At 40.0% G+C, this 11,409-nt stretch overlaps 1 protein-coding gene across 5 annotated transcripts in view; it reads left to right on the forward strand.

Moving 5' to 3' along the window:
- The window catches only part of TP63 (tumor protein p63), a 143,699-nt gene extending 132,819 nt beyond the window's left edge, over positions 1-10,880 (forward strand). For all 5 annotated transcript variants that reach the window (XM_077117872.1, XM_077117868.1, XM_077117869.1 and 2 more), the window contains 4 exons: positions 801-958; positions 3,080-3,224; positions 4,551-4,644; positions 7,680-10,880. In XM_077117872.1, coding sequence (XP_076973987.1) covers positions 801-958; positions 3,080-3,224; positions 4,551-4,644; positions 7,680-7,976 — 694 coding nt within the window. In that variant the 3' untranslated portion in view covers positions 7,977-10,880. The remainder of the gene's footprint in view (positions 1-800; positions 959-3,079; positions 3,225-4,550; positions 4,645-7,679) is intronic.
- The last annotated feature ends 529 nt before the right edge of the window (positions 10,881-11,409 follow it).

Consider the following 11,409-nt stretch of genomic DNA (forward strand, 5'->3'; position numbering starts at 1 on the left):
ATAAAGTCAGAAAAGGCTGTTGAGTAGGGAATATCATCTGTAACATATTATGATAAGCCAGTTCTCATACATTTCCAAACTGAAGGTTATGCTGAATGGAAACCTGTTTGTCCATTTCTTCCTTTGCCTCCCAGGAGACTTATGGAAAGCCATCAGACAGTTCTTTGGGCTTCAGGATTCTCCTGCATGGAGAGGCTGTTGACATTTCCACAAGTTTTCTCATGAACCATGAACATCTCAGCCCAGAAAGCATGTTTCCAAGTTGGGGCCTCTGCATGACAGCGAGAAGTACTACCAAATGTCCTGTTTGATTGGCTTTGCAGATATTTTCTGTATATCCCAAAAAGCCTCAGAAGCTCCAAGTGGAATGCCTCAGCTGCAATTTGAACTTAGCATTTATGTGCCATTCACAACCCATCAGGCCTTTGCTCAGTTGTTCTTACTGTTCTTCAAATGTGTTTAGGTTAAAGGACAAGAGAAGAGAAGGCTTATGGTGGGAACAACTGAGGGAAAAGGAAGCCATATTTATTTTATTCCTCACAAAGGTGATGCTTAAAGAAGATATTCAAGTCCTATACTCTCCCCATTCAGGAAGCATATGATTTGATGATAGCCTTTCGGCCCCTCCCTCATTAGAAAATTTTTTCGGGTGGAAACAAAAATAACTTATCAATCTTATAGGAATTTCTTTGCAAGTGTACAGTTCTAGACCACGCTTTAAACTGACATTCATTTGAAAAGAGCAGTTCTCACCTTTCAGTGCTCCATGCTCACTGTCACTCCCCTATTTGTGTTCCTAGGACCTCGATGCAGTCTCAGTCCTCCTATGGCAACAGCTCCCCACCTCTGAACAAAATGAACAGCATGAACAAGCTGCCATCTGTGAGCCAGCTCATCAACCCTCAGCAGCGCAACGCCCTCACCCCCACCACCATTCCTGATGGCATGGGAGCCAACAGTAAGAGCATCCCCCTTAGCTTCAATGGAAAGACCAACATGGAGAGCATGGGAGAAGACTGGGGTGGGGGAAAGACATGCTCTGAAGCTCAGTGAGTGATACAGTGGGACAGCTCAGATAGAAGCTGAGTGGCTTGGGTTTTCTCAGAGTACGCCTCTCATTTTTCAGAGGTATGGTTCATTCCAAAGCACACTACTAGAGATTGAGAAGACTGTTCCCTTAGGGAAGGATAGGCATCACTGAGAAAAGAACAGTCTGTCATCTCTCAACCTGGTTGGGGCCCTATCTCTTCCCAACCTTTGGGATAGATGAAATCTATTCAACAGTTGGGAAGTAGTATGGGAGAGTGTACTTAAAATCTAGGGAATGGGATTTTAATCCAGGCTCTTTTGCAAGATAAGCTGCATAAATATGGACAAATCTCTCTGCTCTAATGCTCAGTTTTCCACGCATTAAAGTATCACTGTACGTATGTAATACTATATAATTTTGTCATTACAATCTTAACCTTCTCAATTTGTCTATGCTGCCATACTGAGGAAATTGACCTATAGAGAAAAAAGCCTCCCCTTTACTCATTCCCTCAAAAAATTATTCTTATAACATAAGCATAAAGCTAAGTATGAAATCAGCAATGTGAGAATTGGACCTCCAAATGGATGATGATTGGCATATAGCTTTATAATAAATCTAATTATCATGCCCATTAGAAATAAACCTGGCAAAGTGGATGCCTCAACTTGAAAAGAAAGGATGATGGTAAAAATGCAGAAAAGTATGCAACATCCTCAAGTATGCAGAAGATTGAGCAGTTCATAGGTTGACATTGTAAAATCTAAAAACCAGTGGCTTGATTCTGTCCTTTGAAATCCCTCATAATTTTAATTAAGTATTTTAACTGACATTTCAGTGTCTACCTTGAAGAGACTGAATTTTCTTCATGAGGTGTTCAGGATCTAGGGCTGTGACCCCCAATAATCTGATGATGCATGTTCATATTTTAATGAGATAGGGGAGGCTGTGATACGCTTACCTTATATGGCAACAGAGATCCCACAGCTGCCAAACTGTTCTCTCCTAGTGATAAATGAATCCTAAGGCTCAAAACCTGACTCCTCAGCAGGTCTGCTATTTTGACACTGAAAGGGATAGAAACTGTTGATTTTTTTAACCTTATTTCCATTCTCCTGACCTCTTGGAATCCTTGATTTGTTTCTTGGGATGACAGAATAGTGTTAATATTGATGATCCTCCACATTTGTGTGCCTTACAGTTTACCTACCTTTTCTTATTTATATTTCACAATGATTCTTTTCTGTAGGCAGGAAGTCAGAGGAGATAACAGATTTGAGACACGAGAAGCCTATGCTCTTGAATCAGCAAAGTAGTCCATAGACCTTTCCCTTTTTTAACCTGAAACACAATATTTATTTTATAAATATTATTAGAATTAAGTTTTTCATCTCTATCGAGTGAATGTTTGCAGTTTATGGTTCAGTGAAATGCCAGTAATTGTGGGCGTTGTTCCTGCTTACAATCTTAAAATGAAACATAAGAAAGACTGATAATCTGTAATTACCTTCTTCCTTGTTAGGCTTGTGGTTCCCTACAAATATTTCAGTAAATACTCCTACTTCCAAATAAATATTCCAAAGGTCATTCTCTCATTTACAGAGTTCTGCATTTGTTCATTTAAGTTTACTGAGCACTTACTCTGTGCCAGGCACTGTGCCAGGGTTTCGAGGGGTCTAGACATGCATAAAATAAAGTCTCTATTCTATTAATAGGAGATTAGTCTAGTGAAGGAGAAGAAATATAATCCAGGCAGGCAAATACAAGGCAGAATATATTAACATTAAGACAGAAAATTGGAAGAAGAGAAAGGGGTGGGAAGAGATTGTCCTAAGAGAAAGTACAAACGTTAAAAGTGTATAATTAGTTTGGTGACTATTCTGTTTCACTAGACATAAGATGCATGAGGGGATATGCTGGAAGACAAGGCCAAAAAGGAAGACTGATAGTTTAGGCTCTTAGTAACATTAAACCAGGCAGGATGGACCAGTAGGATGCTGATATGTGACTATAGCAATAACCCTCTCTGTTCCTCCTGCTTCTGTTCAGTTCCTATGATGGGCACCCACATGCCAATGGCTGGAGATATGAATGGACTCAGCCCCACCCAGGCCCTCCCTCCCCCACTCTCCATGCCATCCACCTCCCACTGCACTCCCCCACCTCCGTACCCCACAGATTGCAGCATTGTCAGGTGAGTCCACAGAATGTGCCCCTGAAGTTCTGTCCTCAGTACCTCTGGGTGGTGGAGGGTGGACATTGCCAAAGTAAATAAGAGTTTGAAAGAAGAAAGCAGCCCCGTGGTTAAAGCACAGACCACTGTTCTCTCTGATCTAGAAAGTGGTCAGCATTGCTCAGTCAAGGCCAATGACTATACTATAATCAGCATCGGAAAAAGTGGAAATGTGTGTTTATAGGCATATTGTTTTTCGTGCCTGTTCCTCCCATCTTCACTTACTCCCTGCCCCTCCCTCACATTTTTGCACTTGTCAGTTGTGGCCCTCAAATTGGTGCTCAGGGCTGGGTTTCCAAAAATGGCAGTAAACTTGCTATCTTGCTCCCTTTCCTGCTCTCTAGGCCTCCTAGCTCTCATCATGGAACCATTATTTTGGAATTGGGTGTCCATTTAAAAAATGTTGGCAAAACTGATGGGGATTTTCAAGAACCTGATAGCCTCTTCTCCTTTGCCTTAGGGGGAATGGTTACATTCTAGGGAAGGAAAGTTCAGATGGCCAGCAGAAAGAAATGAATGAAGGCTGGATGGCCTGTTTCCCACGAAGGCAAAAGGAGGTTCCCAAATCCCATGCCTAGTGCACATCTTCCTCCTCTGCTTCATGTGTGGATTGGGCCCGACATCTAACTGCTGGAATGATTTGTGTTAACCCCCATGCAGTTGATACAACCGTACTAGCAGATGTCAGTTGCTGAGATGGGCAGAGTTCATGAGCTATCCCACCAGGTTCTGTCTCTGACGGTGGTGGCATCATCTGGTGAGACCAGCACCAGAGAGGAGGGGATTTGTACTCTAAGAAGAATGGAAATCAAAATGCATTGAGCATTTCATAGAACAATAGCCTACAGTTATGTTTTGATACCTAAGCGAGCCATATGCAGAAACCCAAAATAGGAAACAATTGAAAGCAAAGATGTTCTTTTCAAAACGAAGAGCCAGGTGGTGACAGGGCTAAGAACCTGACCCAGTTGACTCCTTGCCCTCAACCCTTACCACAGTTTCTAAGGAATTTACTCAGAACCTGTGAAATTTCACGGATCACCATTTGAAAAGTCACTGCTGTATAGGAATCCTCAGATTTGATTGTAACGTCTAAAGACCCAAAGTTCCAGTCACCAAACATCCCCAAACCTGAAATCCAAGGTCCACATGTATTTTATCTGCCCCCCCATCTCTTCTGTAGGGCATCCAAGGGCAAAATGTTGGTTTTTCCTTTATCTCGCCAATGCAGTTGGGGTGAACTTTCTTTTTCTGTTTCCTCCTTCCTCCTCCCTCCTCCCTCTGCAGTTTCTTAGCGAGGTTGGGCTGTTCATCATGTCTGGACTATTTCACGACCCAGGGGCTGACCACCATCTATCAGATTGAGCATTACTCCATGGATGTAAGTAACTGTTAGACTTTTCTCTTGAGTTTTATTTCTTCATTTCCTCCCTCTGGTGACATCCACCTGTGGTTCAATCTCCCATAGTTTTTTTTTAGAAATTTGTTTTCTGGTTCCCCTAGTACTTAATTTTGATGGAACCCATAATCATTTTAGAAAGATTCTCAGATATCAGCCTAAAAATATTGGATGCTCAGCAATCAGTCTTCCTCGGGGTGCTCACTCAGTTAGCAATCATTCTTTACCCACTTACTATGTACAGAGTGGGAAGGAGGAGGTATAAACCCCACCTTGAAGGGAATTAAAAAAAGGAATTTATGAAGGAAATTTATAATTTATAAAGAACTCAGAGAGCTTTTTTGTATATCCTCATTCATCTGTGTAAGATTCTGAGGAGGAGAGCATGAAGCAGGTGGTATTATTCTCACTTACAGCAAGGAGAGATGACCATATAGTCATTTGCCATGATGAGCTGATGACAGAATAAGGAATATAATGCCAGGGTATAGACTTCTAGTCTGTTGCTCCTTTTCTGCCTCTCCTTAAAGTAGGACCTTAAGGGCCATTCAGTTTTCCTGTCAGTTAGAACCATATGTTCATTCATTTTCAATTGATCAGAATAAGGCCCAGCCATCCTTGATCATTGAGAAAGATCACTGGCCATGGGTTAAATCCCAACCATCCTTTTTAGTAGTTATGAGAAGTTGGAGTTATCATTTTTATCTCTCTGGGTCTCAGGTAATCTAACTGGGGCTTTAATAATCTTTGATTTGTCTTTTCAACCAAGCTGGATGGGAGGGGACTTCTTCTTGTTTCATATTTCCCTTCTTGAACTGCTGCTCCTGTGGAAATTTGTCTTGCTCTGGTTTACAGCAATTCAGCGTTTTCTCCTGATCTGCTCTTCATGTTGCTCTCTTTGGAATTGCTATCCTAATTTTCCAACTTCCAGAGGGAGCTTTGGACTGTGGAAGAACTATCTCTGTCTCTGTCTCTGCTGCTGCTTCTGCAGTTGGGCTTTCTTTTTATCCCTCCTTGAGCACCGATACTAGAGATGCCCCCACAGCATGAGAATGCCCCAACCCTGTGTTGACAAGAATATGCTGTGCTGCCCCTATGTCGACCCCTCTTTACCCCATAAATCAGCTGGTTCATGCTCCCTGATGGAATAAATTATAAGTGAAAGCGATAGAGAAAGCTTTAGAACTAAGTTCCAAGAGGATTCTGATAACTTTGCAATCACTACAATCTACTGAAAAGAGTTGCCCTGTGGTTAATGGCATGGACACCTCCTGTAGTCGAGTCCTGCATGTTGGAGCAGGGAATCTGTCCCTTCCCTATATTACTAAAGTTATATGTTCCACTTGCTTGCTTGCCCTCACTGAGGCATATGTCAGATTGTCCTCTTGGCTGTTAGGATCTGTAGATGTTCTTCACAAGCCCATCTTTACTGGTATTTGTTAGATTTTGTGCCGGTCTCTGGTCTACACCTTTCTATTTGTCAGTCAACAGTTAAAATCTATTCAGAGAATCATGAGGATTAAGGGAGCCTAATTTGCAAAGAGTATTGGGCTTCTTAGAGATTCAGAAATGTAAAGCACTCTACTTTATCATGTCTATTTGTGGATTATCTTTAGAATGTATTCTGGTGCTAGAATAGGAAATTGGAGTGCTTCTGATGACTTGAGATTTCACATCATGGAAAAAAAATGAGAACATACGCAAATTTCTGAATTGGGAAATTCTGGGAAGCGGTCCAATTTTCTCATTCCCACCTCAGCTTCTTCCTGCTCATTACTGGAAATAGATATTTCTTTCTCAGCTTGTCTCTTTGCCCTGGCCTGTTATAGGGCATTGCTTCCTAGAAAAGGAAAAGCAAGAGGGTTTTCTTAAGTATCTCCTATAAAAGCAAAGATAGATCAATAATAATATAACAATAACAATAAAAGTGGCTAAGATTTACATAGTGTTTCATGATTTACAGAATACTTTCATACCCTCATTTACATATGAACCCACAATGTGTTGACCTAAAAAAGGAATTCTATTTTGATTTTACCCATGAAGAAACTGAGGCCAAGAGAGACTGTGTGAATTGTTGATGGTCTGTAGGCAGCTAGTGATAGAATATGAACCTCAGTCAAGGTCTTCTGACTCCAAGCACAATGTGGCAGTATGCTTTCTCACACGCCAGATTGTCTCCATAAAAAATGTGAGCTGAAACTGAAACAAGCCAACGAAGAGCTAATACGGATACATATGAAGTGATGCCAACACAGTTGTTAAGATTGACTCTATTTGTAATGCCTTCCACCCCTGTCAGTGGAAAATGGATACGATTGTTCTGCATTTTGGTACCCTGATGTATTCAATTATCCTAGACCTTTTGGCCAATAGAGCAGTTTTAGAAAGAGCATGAGGTCAGTCGCATCCTGGGTCCCCAATTCATTCACCTAGTTGTATGACTTTAGATTTCTCAACTTCTCTGTTTTCCTGAGTGTAAAGCAGGTGTAATAACATCTACCACTATTTATATTCATTTAATCTGAATATTAAATGAGATCAGGGATATGAAATAATTAATTCAGTACCTGGCATGTAGTAAGTGCTCAATACCTGTTAGTAATCTTTTCTTATTCTCTCACCTTGTGGTGGTGATGTCCCATTAATATCTTCTTCTAGTGACTAGAGCCAGGTATATGTAAGATTTTGAGGGTACCTTTATCTTACCTTTCTGTGATGGGATTTTTACCCTCTTATCTGACCACTATCCCCACTTGGCTAATGGAAAAACCAATGTCGGTAGAGAATAATTGAAGCATTATCCACAAGCAGAGAACACACCTCAAGGATGTCCCTTGGTGCTTATTTGTGTATAGTGCTGAAGGCTATCAGAGAGAGAATTCTATTTTCCAATTGCGCAATCAGTGCATTCAGTCGCTTAAACCAGAGCACTGGGGGATGACAAAATGATGTGGCCTAAATGTCAGTGTGTCTCTTTGTCCTGATTCTCCCCAACTCCCTTCCCTACTGCACAGGATTTGGCAAGTCTAAAGATCCCTGAGCAGTTCCGACATGCCATCTGGAAGGGCATCCTGGACCACCGGCAGCTCCACGACTTCTCCTCCCCTCCCCACCTCCTGCGGACCCCAAGCGGTGCCTCGACAGTCAGCGTGGGCTCCAGCGAGACCCGGGGCGAGCGCGTTATTGATGCCGTGCGCTTCACTCTCCGCCAGACCATCTCCTTCCCGCCCCGCGATGAGTGGAACGACTTCAACTTTGACATGGATGCTCGCAGGAACAAGCAACAGCGCATCAAAGAGGAGGGGGAGTGAGCCTGATTGTGAGCCACCCCATCCGCTTCTCATTTGCATACCCCCCCAAGGCACTTCCTTTTGATTTTCGAAACCTTCTCCCAAACTCCTCTCCTTCCTCTTCTCAGTGTGATCTCTTAAGGGAAGGAGAAGTAAGAGGCTACCTCTTACCTAACGCTAACTGTAACATCTAACCTATCACCCGATTCTGCCTTCTGGCTTTAAGCCTTGAAATCTATTACTTGTAGGACTAAAATTGCCATGTTAGGTGAAGTGGGCAAAAAAAAATAAAAAATAAAAAGGAAAGAAAACAGTGAGTATCTCCTTAAGCTGCAGAGATCTCTCATTGACTTTTATAAAGCATTTTCACCCTTATAGTCTAAGACTATAGATATACATATATAAATATGCAGTATATATTTTGGGGTGGGGGCATTGAATATTGTTTAAATTGTAATTTAAAGGAAAGGAAATCACATTGCACTTATCTACTTATATTTTTAAATTTACCCCCCCCCCATTTTGTTTTTGGATGATTTATCACCCTTCTCACAAAGGGTACTATGTGCGGTGATAGGTATATAAAGCTTGATGTTACATGTGAGTGACATGAAAATGATGCATAGGTCTTTTCAGTTCTTTTAATGCTGAACACAGGCCACATCAAATCTTTGAATCAATCCAGTTAATTTACCATTGCTATTGTGTACAAAATTCTCTATGTTGATGCATTTTAGCTTACTGATATCTCCACTAATGATGGTGGGTCTCTCCAGGCTTATTTCGTCCTGTTATAAGAAAAAGTCCATATATACACACTCACCCCCACTAGAGGCAAGGGCACATCCTACTTTGTTTTTGGTTGGGAACAGACTACGTAGGTCATTGTCAAAATTCATAAAAAGTCTATGACAACCTGTTCAAAGACACCTGGCCTTTATATCTGATCATATCAGTAATACCCTCAAATTTAATCAAACACCTTTTCCCTTGATGTTTATGGGGTAAACATTTATTGCCATTATAGAAGCCTTAAAATGAAAATTCATTACTAGGTTGACTAACTCAATTACACATTTGCTACTTTTGTTAAAGTTAAGGTTGACTGGGATACATTCATTTACCTAGTTCCTATAGTGAAATTATATTGTCTATTAAAAATACTCAGGATACATAGGAATCATTCTGAAATCTGGAGTCTCTACTAAGCAGTAAGATATCTTAGCAAGCCATGAATTGGAATGCTTAAAAAGTCTTTCGAAACACTGATAATATTATTTGGAACATGTTTCTTTTAAGGACGCTCCTATTGCACAAACCATTGCATATAGAGGTTTGTTTGCCTTATTTTATCTCTTTCAGGTTTGAAAATAGAGGGTGGGGGTGCTTTGGGAAATATAAATATGAGATTAGTTTTCCTATGGCATCAGTTGCATCATTATACCATTTTTCTTTAATATCTATAGTTTCACTTTGTTGGAAAGTAACTGTGAGAAACTAATTTCCCATCTGTCTCCCTTCTGAGCTGTGCACAGACATAAAAAATGTACACACAGAAATCAAGGGATAAGACTTTAATGGGAGCTATTTTTTGAACCACATAAACAAAGACATGTCTTCAAACTTTGGGAAAATTTGTAAATGATGATATTCCACTAGTCCTTTCAGAAACATACTTTGTAGCAGATATTTTATTTTAATTTCAAACTATAAAGACTATTTTGTATATATTCCAATGAGTTGTAGAACCCTTCCTGCATTCTGGTAAAGGGCTGTCATTGCACATAAGCTGCCTTTTTACTTTAAAGTGCAAAAAAGGCTAATGTGGCTCTAAAATGTAATTATGAGATTCCTCTGGAAAGTGTATATATAATTTGCATGTGAAATTGCATACTTTTTGTATTTTTGTTATTTTTTTTTCTTCTTGGGATAGTGGGTTTTCCAGAACCACAGTTGAAACCATTTTTTATTGCTTTTATATCTCCATGGAAAAACCATTTAGTAAGACTACCATGTCAAATAAGATACCATAATTGTTAGATGGGGTGGGGAGGGAAAGTTGTTTTTTATTATTATTATTTTTTAATTTTGTATGTTTAAGAGAGCGAGTCCTTGATTTCAAAGTTTTATTGTGCTTAACTGATAATAAGCACTAATCTTCTGTGGAACAATCATACGGCTTTGAAAACCCTTTCAAGGGGAAGAATGAAAGCTCTGCCTTAGCAATACTAGGAGGACAAATGGCTTCTGCTATTGTTCTGAATGTTTGCATAAATCCTGTAGGACTTCTGAGCTAATTCAGCACTATTCAAGTGTGACACTAGGAGCACTGGGAACTCAGAAATTCCTGTACTCTATGTACCTCATGGGTTTTGCATTACCCACTAGGCACAATTGCTGGCCTCGCATCCTGGTGACAACTTAAGCTCTTTGAGTGTATGAGTATCTAGAATTGAGGGTGAAGAGATATTAATGACAGAGAAGTGGACACGGGCTTTAACGGAGTTCTTGTGCCCTCAGCTCAGTGCAATTGGCTGAAGAAGGAAAAGATTTTATTTTGGAGGTAGTTACAAACAGAAATGGAGCACAGAACTTTCTTCATTAAATACATTTGTTTTTCGTTTCCTTGATGTTCCTCTGAAATACAGGATGTGGGATGTTGAATGTTAAAGGGTTATTTTTTTATTTTTATAATTGTACAAAACAAATTAAGCAAATGTTAAACGTTTTATATGCTTTATTAATGTTTTTGAAAAGTTCTTTCTTATAGATGTTATGCATTTTTTTTTAACGCTTTGGTTGCTTGTCTTTTGGTATGTTGTGCTAATGGTCTTTTGGTGAGCCAGAGGCAAATCTAACAAGCCATTTATGTTTGCCAGGACATGCAATAAAATAAATAAAGAAATAAAATGCATTCAGAAATGGTGTTGGCGTTGTGTGAGTCCTTTGACCTTATTTATATTATTAATTGAGGAAGAGACACTGACAGAAACATTAAAGTTCAGATATTGATGTTTCACATCTCAGAACAAACATTCATTTTTTCTTATTTTAGCCAACCCAGGAAATAGAAAAGACCAGTAAGGTATCTCCATTTGGTACATGAGACACAAGTTTAACAATTTATTTGCTTGAGGTCAGAATGCATTTCCTTTGGGGCACGGTCTAGACTGTAGATATACCAGTAGCTAATGTAGTAAGTGAGCATCCCCTGATGCTCAGTGATGATTATCTCAGCCCTGTTGGAGTGGGATGCAGAGTACCTGGTTTTATGTAGGAACAACATTGCAAATGGCGGCTCCCACTGGGCCATGCTCCCTTAAACTGTTTGTTACATTTCACTTTTGCAATTATGCATGTTGACTTAGCCAACAGAATATCTCTATCTGCTATCTTTATGAAAAATGGTTTAATGGTTTTCTTAAAGAAATTGAAAGTATGTTCTTTTATTAAC

This window comes from Tamandua tetradactyla, chromosome 10 (genome assembly GCF_023851605.1).
Source record: "Tamandua tetradactyla isolate mTamTet1 chromosome 10, mTamTet1.pri, whole genome shotgun sequence".
Taxonomy (NCBI): domain Eukaryota; kingdom Metazoa; phylum Chordata; class Mammalia; order Pilosa; family Myrmecophagidae; genus Tamandua; species Tamandua tetradactyla.